Source organism: Ixodes scapularis, unplaced genomic scaffold (genome assembly GCF_016920785.2).
Source record: "Ixodes scapularis isolate PalLabHiFi unplaced genomic scaffold, ASM1692078v2 PGA_scaffold13__105_contigs__length_92229423, whole genome shotgun sequence".
Taxonomy (NCBI): domain Eukaryota; kingdom Metazoa; phylum Arthropoda; class Arachnida; order Ixodida; family Ixodidae; genus Ixodes; species Ixodes scapularis.
The window spans coordinates 77105272-77118837 of NW_024609839.1; the positions used below are offsets into that span (position 1 = coordinate 77105272).

Consider the following 13566-nt stretch of genomic DNA (forward strand, 5'->3'; position numbering starts at 1 on the left):
AACAATGTAATTTGACGAAGGTCCGAATATGTCTTAAGTTTGCCTGAGTGATCATTAGTGTGGTGAAGCCTCAGTAAATTGTTTTCTTCTATTACGCGTTCGAAAGCCCGTTTACTCCACAGCACACGGTCGCGTGCTTTCGATTTCTTGGATGGGGAGGAATCACGGAAAAACTTTTTGATTTCTTGTCTGTCTCAAGTCACAATCAAAGTGACGACTGCTTGGTAACTGATACTGGAGGGAACATCAATGTTGCAGTCAAGTGAATGGAAAGGTTCGATAGCTGCTTTTCTTGAGTTTGGTTGTGTTCGGTTAGCTTCAAGTTTGAGCCACCCACGCCGGTCGGTGCGTTGGCTATTCATCTTGGCTGCTTTTCGCCGAAAAAGCCTCTGGACCACACTGAAGGAGTTGGGCTGATTTCGCAATTACTTGATTCAGGAAAACTTGCTCGCTGCAAATGATGAATGAGGGAAATTATCTGTTTTCAAAAGGTGGGAGACAAGTCTCGCAACGTTAGATGCTGCCACGGCATTTTGACCTATCGCGCTTCCAATATTTATATTACCAGGACGTCGAAGCCAGCAGTAATATACGTCTACATTGATCAGGTTGACCGGCCACAAAAAAATACTAATTTTCTCCGTTCAGGATTCGAAGCAAAGTTCAATGCAGAGAAGTTCTGCGTGGATCTTCAATGAAGACTCTCTTCAGTTTGTCTCCGTGCTGCCGGCTATAGAACCATTTGGCTAAATTTAAGTAGTATGTCTTCGTCTGTCAAATATACTTTTATTCAGCAGCTCACCTAATAGCTAGTCAACTAAGCTCATATTTCAACCCGAAGGATATACTAATATCGCTTTAGTCGAACCATAGTACGTAATATAATACATAACCCGCTCGTCAAAATGACTTCTCGATTGCTACTAAAACCTGAATTGAAATACGAGTATCAGCTGCTTAGTGGGGCGCCGGCGGGTTAACATGCTCCTTGGCTCAAAAAGCGGTTGCTTAATTTTTGTAATTTTCCTGGAGCCTGTGTTGATGGCCGAGCAGACGACTGGAGCTGTTTCGTAAACGCGGATACGCACAAAAGCTCGATTCCGCGGACAAATAAGTCGCATGGTCGAGGCATGCGAGTTAGCTGAAAAGTTACTATCTGTGGAACAATTCTATAGTCATCGCCGCTTTCCTTAGATGATCAAAACTGATTAGTATATTACCGTCTCTCCGGAGCCCATAGTTTCGGTTTTGAACGAAATCTCCGAAACGAAAGTTTGACACGAAAAGAACAAAAAAACACCGGCAAAACAAAACTATGCTTTGCAAGTTTATCTGCACCGAATACACTTCACCGTCTCAGTTCAAATACCTATAAAATTGGGCATTAAACAAAAGAAAATTTGTTAAATTGAACGCCCCACCCATTCAGGCGGCCCGGCCGAGCCGCCGCGACCTGGACTCAGCCGCCATGTTTGTTTGGTGGTGGCGCCCCCTATAGGTCGCTGGAGTCGCGAATTGAGGGAGGGCTGAACAGAGGCTTGGCGTTTCGGGTGATTTGGATGTGCATAAAATACTTTACTAGGGGAATACAGGACACCCCCGAGGATACATAGAAGTCGACAACGAAGAGGAGCGGGTTGGAAGAGAGGCGTCGCCAAATAAACCACTCCACCAGGGTTGGTTATGGCACGGCAGTCGGGAGCAAAAAAAAGTATACGTTTGGTTTCTAATCTAGGTGACGCAAGCTACCGCCCATTATAAGGGGACATTTTTGAGGTACATCTGTAAGCACCTTTGGTTAGCATGCATTTATTCATTTCATGTACTTATCAAATATGCTCCCCCTTTTTTTAAGTTACTGCATAATCAATGGAAAATGCCCCCAATTAAACAAAATTACCTCTACTTTTTAGTCTATTCATACAAATACAAAATAAGTAGACATACGCATTTGGCTGAACGTCTTGTGAATTGGGTAGCATTTTGCGGCACCTAGTTTCTACGGCTTCGCGTCACTCCGGTGTGAGTGATGCTTGTATTTCCGAACACGAGTCTCGTTTAGTGTTACGTCATCGCTATGTGACTGCGTGTGTGGACAGTGGGAGTCGAATGCGTTTGGCGATCTCTGTGGTTTCTGTCGGCGACGTTATGAGGTGTTCAACTACAAAGTGAATTTCTGTCTATAATGGTAAGTTTCACGTCGGCACATTCGTTGCGTACGAAACGGGACGCCACACTTCTTCGAAGTGAGTACTGTTAATTAAAAGCGTAATGCTAGCATCCGCCCCGGCCGGATTTGCGACTTGTCATGTCTCCGTCATAGCCATGCCACACAACCAGCAATCGTTCCTGAGTTCACTGACAGCTTGCCGTTTTAAGTCACACTTCATCAACGTTTAAGGTTCAACTGTGCCCCGAGAGTTCGATTTGTCATGGCACATCTTCACTGTGCTCACAGGTGCTTTGGTAAACCGCCGGTCATAGAAAACGGAACTCTTGCATGAAGCTTACATCAACATGCACTGCGAACTAACGCCGAAGATATTGCATTTCTTTTTTGTGCGCACCTCCGATTTAAAAATTTAGACAAAAGCCAGGTCTATCATTTTTTACTAGCAAATATTTTTTTTTTTTTTTTTTTTCATGGTGGTAGAGGGCTGGACATGGCTGAACTCGTTTATTTTTTTTATTCAAGTCTTTTTTTTAAAGAAAATCAGTACTGTTTATTATATGTCGAAGTTAATCTGTCGATGAGACAGACAGCAAATTGTAAGAAGACAAACTGTCGCTAAAGAATTGTTTCCATCCGAAAAGATGTGGTCAGTGAAAAACGTCTCTCGACAAATGTCTGGCTATGGTCAAAAGTTTCAGACCGGGTTTCAAACCAAACTTCTCGTCCGACGAAACATTAGTAGCAAGATGTTCTTTGACAAAGGGAATCATTAAAAAATGATTCCCAGACCTTTGCCGTGCTCTCGAATCAAACTGTGACGGCAGACGAACACCCTGCCGCACATGCGGTGGCCGTCATTGTGGCGGAGAAATTCCCCAGTCACAACGGCTCCAAAACCTAGCCTATAATGGCTGTCGCTGTAAAAAGAAAAGTTGTTGTTCTATGAAATGTTGTTTGGCGCAACGAATGTCAGCACTGAGCTGTGCTGTGGACGTGTCTTTGTTCCACAGAGGACCTTGTATTGCAGGACACAATGAGTACGACAGGAATCCGCTATTCGAGTTCTCCGCTGCCCTCCCCGATACCCAACCATATGGAGAAACGGAGTGCCAAGGACAAAGGCTCCAAGTTTCTTCGGAGGCTGGTCCACGTGCGGCACATGGACTTCCAGTTTGCCCTGTGGCAGATGCTCTACCTCTTCATCTCTCCGCAGAAAGTGTAAGTACACGGTGCGCGGCAGCACAGAACATACCGCGTGAGTCAAATGAATTGTTGGCGCTTTGAAGGGACTGCATAAATTGGTTTCCCAATGCATCACGCTAAGATTTGGTACAGAGGTGGCCAAAGAGGGTGCATTTTGTGCTGCAAAATTTCAAACAATGAACGTACCCGTGTAAAGCATAAAAAAACGAAGAGTGTGGATTCGCTGCCTGTGGCAGCCATCTGGAAATGAAAGACGTCTGGGTGATGCAACGGATGGCGGCACCTGTTGGCACATAGTCGAAATAGCCCTACAAAGAATATCGGTTTTCGTGTTCATTTGGTGTGTTTTATTAGTAAGAACAACAAAATTGTGTTGTACAGCAAAAAAAGCCGGCGCCGCATTTGACTTAAAAACATTGTCTGTTTTGGAGATTAGTGTTTGCACACCGCTCTTACCCGCCTGCATCTGTTGGCTCTTGCGCACCAATCGAACGCCTTCTGACAGCAGATGGGCGCCATAGATAGTGAAAACAGGCTTTTAATTTTTGACTCTACTCAAGTAAGCTCATTTCTTTAAAACTTCAATACACAAAAATACACAGTCTTTGGCCACATCTGTACCAAATCTTAGCTTGATGCGTCGAAAAGCCAATTTTTTGTGGTCACAGGCGAACAATCTGTTTGACTCAAACATAGTAAATTTGCAGACACTGTAACCCTGGAGCATGGGGAGGGACAGCGCAAACACAAATGCCAAGATCCATAGTGCTGTCCTTCCCCTTGCTCAACTGTTGTAATATCTCTTCCCAACCATCTCTCTTACGTACCTGCTTTGATGATAATAGATATACAGGGTGCTGCAACGAGAGCGTACAGAAATTCTTCGCTTGTATAAATGAACTGTGCATGACACATCGCTGAGACTTTACAAGAAGGTAAACCCGGCAGTGACGACAAAACACCAAAATCCCAGCCCAATAGTACATCTCCTGAATCTAAATTTGGAAGTGATATTCATTGTTTGGTTGCCAGCAAACCCATGCAGAATATTTGACACTACAGATTATAGATGGCACGATCACATGCAGTGCTGGCAGTTATCTTTTCTTCTGATTTCACAAAATATTTAATACTGTCGCTGGTCTACTCCACGGCATAGAAACATGGTGAGCATGCACTTTTTGGGTTTCCCAAACTCGGTTACTTAGAAAAATGTTCTAAAAGTTTTCACAGTAGTGCACTATACTAGAGTCTCTTGTTCCTCTAAAATCAAGATGCATACTAGCATGTAAATGATTTTCAGATTCCAAGAAGTAAACTTTTTAAACTGCTCAATCTTCACATTTCTTTTTTTTCTTTTTTGTTGTAAACTTGTGCAGGGTGCAATGCACTGTGCCAAGACCTCATGCTTTCTAATGATTGTTCATTTCAGGTACCGCAACTTTCAGTACCGTAAGCGTGAGTAACTTTTATTTTTATTTTCTAAATGTTTCCACACTAATGAGCCTCCAATGCCTTATGCACTGTTGTTAGAAAACAATAAGATAAGACGGTAAGGGAAATTATAGAGGCAGACCTGATAAAAAACTACGGGGATCGATGTGTCAGCGTGGCGTCGATCGATTTGGGCGACAAGGAAACACAGTTCTTGCGATCAGTGGCGTGGCATGGGATTGGCTGAATGGCATTATGATGCGGAGTATTTATACCCTTGATTATCTGACGATTAAACCAGTTGAAGTTAGCGCATTGTGTTGTCCTGTTCCTACTGTCGTGAAGCGCTATTATGTTCTCCCAGTAAAACAGCTAGCTCTCAACCAACAACCTCAGTTGAGGTAGGTGCCCACAAAAGTGAAGATGAAGTATCATAAAATGCTGAGCTCGTGCCCATGTTGCAGTAAGTGCTCACCACCTACTTTTAAAGCATTTGAAATATGGGCAAAAAACAGCATTCGTCCCTGCAAACTTCCGAACCCACTGGGCTAACCTCTGTGTCATCTGCTTTTTTGAGAAGCCGGTGCAAAGCGGTGAAGCCTTATGTGCATGTGTCGATGCAATGCGGTGAAGCCTGACGCGAGAGTGCCGGCACAAGACTGGCTTTTCAAAAACGGCTTAAAAAGCAAAGGTACCACCAGACCCCTGTCCTGCTCCTACACCGTCCTGTCCGATCGAAATCGAGGGCCTGCCCTATCACGTTTCCGTTCTGCTTTTCTGCTCTTGGATAGAACAAGTCCTCATCCTGATTTTTTCGTGATTACCTTCAACTTCAATGTGATCGCTCGCACGGTGTTTTATGGTTTACCCCCCCTTGCTCCACTCAAAAAGTGTTCATTCTTTTCTTTCTTTTTTTTCTTTTTTTTTGGGCAATATAGGCACGTGTATTGTTACCTCCAGCATAGTGTATGCATTGCATTTTAACTTTGTGTGGTACATGTAATCCCTCGTAAGAGGAAGGAGAGTCGATTAGGGGGAGAGAGGATGCTACCTACTGAGCAATCCTTATAAAGGTGCACTGTTAAACTTAGCCTCTTAGCCTTTTTTTTTTTTTTTACAGTTCTCGGCTTTAAATTGTTTTTCTGAATTTTTATTGCATGTGCAGCCAGGGTTGCACGTTTCCACCATTGGTTGTCATTTTTAAAAGGCGTGTGCATTAAAACTTTGCAGTACATGTGCTTCCATCTCTGGGCAGCACTTAACTAAGCTCTGAACGAGCTTGGCTCGTCCAAAACAGCCAAGGGGAAAGCAGGGGTGTGGGATGAACACACCTTTCAGTTTCTTCTAAATGTTGCTAATAAGCTTTTTTTTTTTTTTTTCGAAAGTGATTTGAAGCAGCACTGAATTGAGGCACAGATGTTTCAAGAGCCATGCTGATTTGGCAGTTCTTATTTCACACATCTCTGCTCTCTTTTCTTTTTTTCAGAAACAAAGGACCAGTTTGCAAGGGACGACCCTGCATTCCTGGTTCTTCTTGGACTTTGGCTCATAGGTATGGCCACACTTTTGACACCGTTCTAATTTGTTTTCCTCTACCATTCGCTAAAGGGGCGATAAAGAGGTGTCCGTGTTTGTCTTTTCATGGAGATATCTCATTCTGCATGCTCTAAGCGTCCTAAAAGTACAAAAATTCTGGCCTCAAATGACCTACATTGCTTTTAGAAAATGTCTTAAAGGTTGCAACACATGCCTTTTTTTTTAAAAAAAGGTAATAAAAAGAAGGCACATGCTGTGACTTCTTTTCGTCAGATCTTAAATAAGAAAATATAGGTTGTGTATTATCGCAATTTTGTGAGGTAAGCGAGTCTGTCTTCGGCGTCTCGTTGACGCCGGGGGGGGGGCATACAGCAAAAACAGAAACTTGTGTACCCGGTTTTGTGGTAAATTCCTCACACTCGATACCTCTTGGCACTCGTAAGTTTCCAAGTTTCGTCTACGTCTACAGTTTTTTTGTTGTTTTTTATCACCGCTTTCTTCAACGACGCGAAGTTGTAGTGTCAACTTTTATTGCAGCTTCTTCGGCAGTCTTTGTGCTTGTCCTGGGCATCCACTTTCTCGGGTTCCTCAAGTTCCTCCTTTGGGTCATCTTCATCGATTGCATCGGTGTTGGAGTGCTCATTGCCACTGCACTCTGGTGAGAAAATGGAAATTGAATGGCTATGGTTTCATCCATACATGCAGTTGCACTTGCAGCATAAGGTATGCAGGTGCACTCGGAAGCACAGCCTTCGCAAAAAGAGGCTCTGTCCCCAAAGTCACAGGGGAAAATGGTATTGCTCCGCCACTCCATAAAAAATGCACCATTTCTCTGATGTTGCGTAAGGGGATGCTGCTAAACACGCGCTCCTACACTCTGTTTTAGCATTTACAAAATTACTACCTAGCGTGCCATTTACGCAGCTCGTCGTGTGCACGTTCGTTGCTTCGGAAAGTAGGCAGACCGTGCATCATGTAGACAAATGCTGTAGCTGGCAGTGGTCTATAATCTTGAGGGTCTATAACTGTCTGTAGCTTGCAGTTAATTGGAAATCGGTGTTATTTATGGCCAGGTCCTCCGACTTTTTCATTTCTTTGACCTTTCTGTGATTGGCAGTAGAGGAAACCTTTTTGGGCCTCGGCATCAATGCAATAAAGCGGAGCAAAAGTGTATGTGCCTTCTAAACAGTAATTTGGGGGAGTGAGTTGCTCATTGTCATGAAATGGGTGGATCAGATTTACTAAAAGAGTGCATAAGCCGGATTCACAGGGTGCGATTTTGCTTGCGATTTAGCAGTTGCGACGTCGCTCTTGCGGCAAAGAAAGTGGCGGAAGCTGCGGTGCTCACAGCTGCACTCCCGAAATTGCGAGTAAAATCACATCGTGTGAATCGGGCTTTATACAGGGAAAGCATTATGTAGGGACAGAGACGGGGTGCATACCAGCGAGGGTACCCTGGCATGGGGAATTCGGGAGAACCCATGGTAGTACTGTGGGGGAACTCTGAGGAACCATGAGGGTGTTCTGAGGGACCCATGGGGAACTCTGGGGAATTCATGATGGTATTATAGGGAACTCCTGAGCTCCCAGGAACCCAGTTTGAGATTCCATGATCTGCGGCAGGGGTTCTCAACCTCATAAGTTTCAGGGACCCCCTTTCGGATCAGTGGAAGAGATGGAGGATCCCCATCCGCCTAGGGTGAAGGGAAATTATTGGACATTTACAATGGCAGAAGGGTAAAGAAAATTAAATTCGTGCAAACCAAGTTTGAAGTTCTGAAATGAAGAATGGTAATCAACTCTACTCATTTGATGAGCATGGTTTGGTTTATTTAGCTTAAAAAAGAACAGCAGCAATGAAAAAAAAAAAAGGATTATTGCTTGACTTGACTGACAGCTGAGGGCTTTGAGCGCTCTAAGAAAGCCCTCTTCAGGGACCCCAAGGGTTTCACGACCCTTCAATGGTGAACCTCTGGTCTATAACCTCAAATGGTCTATAACCTAGAGGGGCCTATGACTAGGGTTCCCTGTTTTCAAAATTTATTTTTCTGCAAATTATTTATTTATTTTTTTGTGTTTAGTGCCAGGCAAGAAATTGGGGTTGATCAGTGCAAATGTTACAAAACAACTGCATGCTATTTATAAATTTGTTACCCCCGCCCTTGTGTCCTCTTTCCCCCCCCAGTCCGTGGAACTTACTGTAAAATACCACAGAAGCGCCCACTTCGTTCAAGTGCCTGCTATTAACATTTCCTAAACTTTGAAATTCTGTAAATTATATGTTAACCGCCTGATTTGGTGAGACAAGTGCCCATATCTAGATTAACCCAGTTTTCAGTGAAAAGGGAGTGGGCTCTCCCCCCGGATTTTACAATACTCCCTTGAACCACATACTTAAAAAAACATCATCAAGGTACCCTAGAACAGAGGGAGACGGGGCCAGGGACGTAAGAAAGAAGCAACCTCAAAGACAGTATAAATCGTGTCCAGGTTCACAAAAGAAAAAAAAAAAAAAAGTTGCATATAAAAGTTTTTTTTTCCAAACCCAAATATTTCCCTAATCAAGGACAGCTTCGATTCGGGGGCTTTTGGGTTTTCTTCGGTACCGAGAGAACCACTTTAGGAGTCATTTATCGGGGGTGTTCACTGGTATTTACCGAAAGCACGGAACCCCACCTTTAACCAAAAACAGTTGCTTGGAAATTAATGTTGTATAATCTGGGAACTCGTCAGCGCAGTGGTGTTTGCACTGCGCACTATTTTACTGGAAGAAGGCCGTCGGTGCACCAGCCCTCTGCTGTGTGGGTGGATCTTCATTTTTTGTGGGCTAAAATCTTGCGTTGCAACCAACTATATGTTCCGTCTAAAGTAGGTTCGGGTTTTCACAGTTTCCTCTTCGTGCGTGCACGTGCCTTGTGTTCCCAGGATGGTCAGCAACAAGTACCTGCGGAAGCCGACGTGCCGAACGGAAGATGTGGAGTGGGGCTACGCATTTGATGTGCATCTCAACGCCTTTTTCCCTCTGCTCGTCATTCTGCACGTCTTCCAACTTTTCTTCTTCAACGGTGAATTGCGGCTGCTCTGCTTTCGCATCTCTCTTCTTCTTCGTGTATGGCCAGAAATCATTGTCGCCGTTGTTTTTAAACACTCTCCCAAGTTTTCTATATACGTTGTAAGGGATTTTTATTGAGACCATACGTTGCAAAGATGTGTCCGAAACGGTTTCTCAAAGGAAAGCGCCCATGCACATTTTATTTCATATTTTGCAAAGTTGTTAGTTTTAACATTTCTAAATTTTGTAGCCTTCTCAACCTGGAATATCTCTTTAAAAAATATGAATATGGTATGAAATTCAGTCTCTAGTTGCTTAGGAAACAACATTTTTTTAGTGTCAGGTGTCATGTTTAAAGTGTGAGAAACTGTGGGAGAGATTTTTTCAGCTTTATTCCCATATATAGTTTTTAAAAGATATTTATTTAGGAATCACCCAAATGGCCTGTAAGGAATGCCCAAATTAAGAAGTTAAATTTTGTAATATCCCTTATTTGGAAAATACATATCTTAAATATGACTGCTAATTCAAAATCAGCGTTAAGAAATACACCTACATGCTGGATTTGAACGAGTTACAATTAAAAAAGAAAGCTTGTTACCAGAAGCTAGGTGTGCAAGCTTCATGCTTTGACTTTACCTGCTATCATGGTGGGATTTATGGATGCATATTGCTCGGTCCTTTTAATTTGGTGACAGCTTGTGCCACCTAGCTGATCAAGAGTTAAACTTTTTTGTATACTATACAAAACATTAATGTAAAGCCTCTTTAATAGTAATACTGTTAAAGCTACACACTTGTACAAGCCCTGGCCTGCATACCATGTATGCGGGCTTGCACTCCACCTTTATAGAAATTTGCAATACACGTAGTGAAGTAACTGGCTTCTGGGGGCCAGTAACTCAATTTAATGATATATATCGATCCACCAAAAGCTATAGCGGGGTAAGCTTCCGTCAATCACATCTGCTATTCTGCCTGTTTTTATTTCGCAGTGTTCATCCAACACCCGTGGTTCATCTCGCGCCTCTTTGGAAACACGTTGTGGTTCATTGCCCTGGGCTACTACATCTACATCACGTTCCTTGGCTACAGCGGTGAGTCCTTACTCAAGTCGACAAGTATGGGGCACCTACGGCGGCGATGCCGATCTAAAATAGTCACCGTCGCCTTTCAGTCGTAGTAGACTCGACGGCAATGTGTCTAGGAAAAGCTTGTCATATTTTTCGTCTGCGTTTTCCTCGCGTTTGCATTCCCTAGAAACCTCCACGATACGAGAGCTTCACATAGATTTGATGTGAACTGTAGGTCGAGCGGGGTAAAAGTTAGCGAAAGACAAATACCTAAAGCTAAGGCCAAGGAGAAGGTTAAGAAGTGGACAAAACAAGCGCTGCCGCACTTCGTCTCGCCGTAACTTGGCAAACAGCGAAGACTACGGTCCTTTTGAGCCGATCAGCGCGTTCACCAGGTAGTTGCGAGCAGTGCAGTCAAAGCCATGGCTGGATAGGGAGGGAAGCCGCTTTTGTATGAATTTCGAGTGATGGGCCAATCTTCTAGGGCGAGGAAAGCAACACTTGGGGACAGGCAAGAGAGGTCCAGGTAAGAGAGGAGTTTCTTCTCTCCCACTCCTCCAACTGCCTGGGTTACGCTCTCGCACCTTTAATGTGGGCCGTCACGTGCTTCGCCTCTGTCGCTCCAATTAGTGTAAAGGGGACAGTGGCGTTCACTCTTTGCCATGTTACTGTAAAAGGAAGCATAGCAGCTGATGTTTTTGTGCACGAGAAAAGAAGGCAAGAAGGATGTGAGTGGTGTGTGAACGTAAAGGATAGGATCTGGAAAGAAAACAAATAACGCCAAAAGATAGCCCACTTTTAGTGATACGTAGTAGTGTTGGGACCAACGATGGCCTCGGCATAAATGCGGCTAGTTAGCTATGGCGGGATGTAAGCGAACATTGCTGACTGGGAAGTGCAGTCATCTTTGCTTCGTTGCCCCTCACCACCACAGCAAGTACTTTTACTCTTTGCGTTTTTTTTTTACCCTTTATCTTCGCACCGCTACTCGCGTCCTTGTCTTTTTTCTCGTGCAGTCTTGCGCATGAATTAAATAGAGTAAATATTTCCTCGTCGTGTCAAGTAGTTCCTAGGGTTTCTGTCCGTGATGGCAACTGTCGGGAAATAACTTTGTGGTCAGAGCCGTGGCCTCCGAGAGTATTGGTGCTTAAAGCTCTCCTCCGGCCATCCCATACGCCGAGATCTTAAAAATGGCTCATGGCTGTTCCCGCTGTGCAGTAGTGCTAGGTTCTGAGCCGCAAATTGTTGTCACGGGGTTTGCATGGCTAGCTGCCTGGATGGTTAAAATGCGCTCGCACGCATGGCTTTTTCAAGGAAGTGGTAGGTTGAAATCCGAGTGTTGCTGTTTCAAAACCGGGAAAGACGGAACAACTGCATGCCTATACCCGTCTTCACCTCAAAAAAAAAGCAAGTTTTGCGCATTGTTCATAGGCGGCGCGAAGTAGTTCTTACGAGATTTGCTTGTCGGAGGAAGAAGCCATGCTTTTGGCATTTGAAACGCGTGCGTCTTGATAAGATAACATATATCTAATCTAAAATGGCCCTACATATACCGTAATTCTCAACATAATGGGGGTAATTAGTAATACTCCACGAGGAGTGGACTTTTTTTACTTCGGTTCTTGAGGTGAAAACGGGTATAGTTGTTTTCAGACAAACTGCGCTCCCAATAATTTTGGCCAAAAAATAGTGACGAGTCTGTCTCAAAAAAAGTTTTAACCCGAAAATATATATATTTTTTTTTGTTAGTCTGAGCAGGTGGCATGTCATGCTCATTATTCCCTTGCAGTTCACGTTACTGAATAGGAGGTAAGAAAGGTACTTTGGTCTCGTTATTCACTTGGTACATGAAATTGCTTTGTTTCTTTCGTGATATTCTTGCTCGTCTAATTTTACCTATTGTTACTGTTCTGCCGATTTTTGCGTTTCTCTCAAGTGTTCCTCCGATGCTGTCTCACCATTCCTCTACTATCGGCAGGGCTTTGGCGGCTTCGGCCTTTCGCTGCAGTGAAATTTTTCGCAGCGACCTCTCCCACTGTTTACTGATGATCAGGGTCGGCTTGCTAAAAGGCGCGTCCTTAGCAAAGGCTGGGCGAAAGAAAGCACTGCCAGAGCAGTGCGCGAGCGATTGTCAGTTCAAATTAAAACCCCCCATCAATAGACGTCTTTTCTTGCTTTCCCAAGCATTGTAACAATGTTATTATTGATGTTTTTACTATCGGATTCAGAGTGTCAGTAGTGGCTTGTGGCATCTTTTGCAGCACTTCCAATTCTGAAGAACAGCCAGGTGTTCCTCTATCCGCTGGTGCTTTTGTTTGTCATCTACCTGTTGACTTTGGCAGGCAACATCAACCTGTGTAAACTGCTGATGGACTTCTACAAGTTTCGGGTCATGTGAGCCAACCGATTTGTGTGTTGTGTCATCGTCAAGAAGCTGCACACTCTGGGCCGGGCGATCCTGGGTGTTGTGCGCATGGAACATTGAGGTGCTCCAACCACCGACCATGCTGTGTCCGATGTGTCTTTTCAACAATGTGGCTGGGGATAGTGCCTCCGTTTAATTGTCTGTATATGCATCTAGTGAACCAATAAAGCCTGCCTTTCTACGGTTTGTGCTGGATGTCTGGCTTTTCAGGGCTGCGACTGGGCGTTGGCAGCTATCCACTCTTTGTTTGAAGGTTTGTCTGGATATCTCAGCTGTCAGGTTTGTAAGAAAGGTGACCAAATTGAACTGTACATCACGACAGTTTGAGACTTCACCCAGATGTAGCTGTAGTGGTTTGAGATAAGATGCCAAAGTTTCTGGAACCTAACGCTGTCCGTTTCAAAAGTTGGAGTCGAATTTCTGAAGATTTCAGTGAGAAAATGCTGCCGGACTAAGCCTGTCGATTATTGACGACTAATATTGTCTGCTTTCAATCGAACCCTGGCATCTTTTTTCTATCTGCTAAGGTTGGTTTGCGCATTTGTGTTTGACTGCTTTACGTAAACCTCTGACTGCGCACGACGAGATGACGCACTTGTGCCATTTATTTGCTTAGCCTTGGAACACAGCTCCGACCTGCATATGACTAGACTGAAGGTTTTGGAGTATT

General features: G+C 44.0%; 1 protein-coding gene across 1 annotated transcript; it reads left to right on the forward strand.

Annotated features, from left to right (window-relative positions):
- Positions 1-1987: 1987 nt before the first annotated feature.
- LOC8050742 (protein unc-50 homolog A) lies at positions 1988-13082 on the forward strand. Its single transcript, XM_029984311.3, has 8 exons — positions 1988-2188; positions 3201-3391; positions 4809-4834; positions 6297-6362; positions 6884-7004; positions 9272-9411; positions 10394-10495; positions 12733-13082. The coding sequence occupies exons 1-8, from the start codon at positions 2186-2188 to the stop codon at positions 12867-12869; spliced, it is 786 nt and encodes a 261-aa protein (XP_029840171.2). The 5' UTR covers positions 1988-2185; the 3' UTR covers positions 12870-13082.
- Positions 13083-13566: the final 484 nt, after the last annotated feature.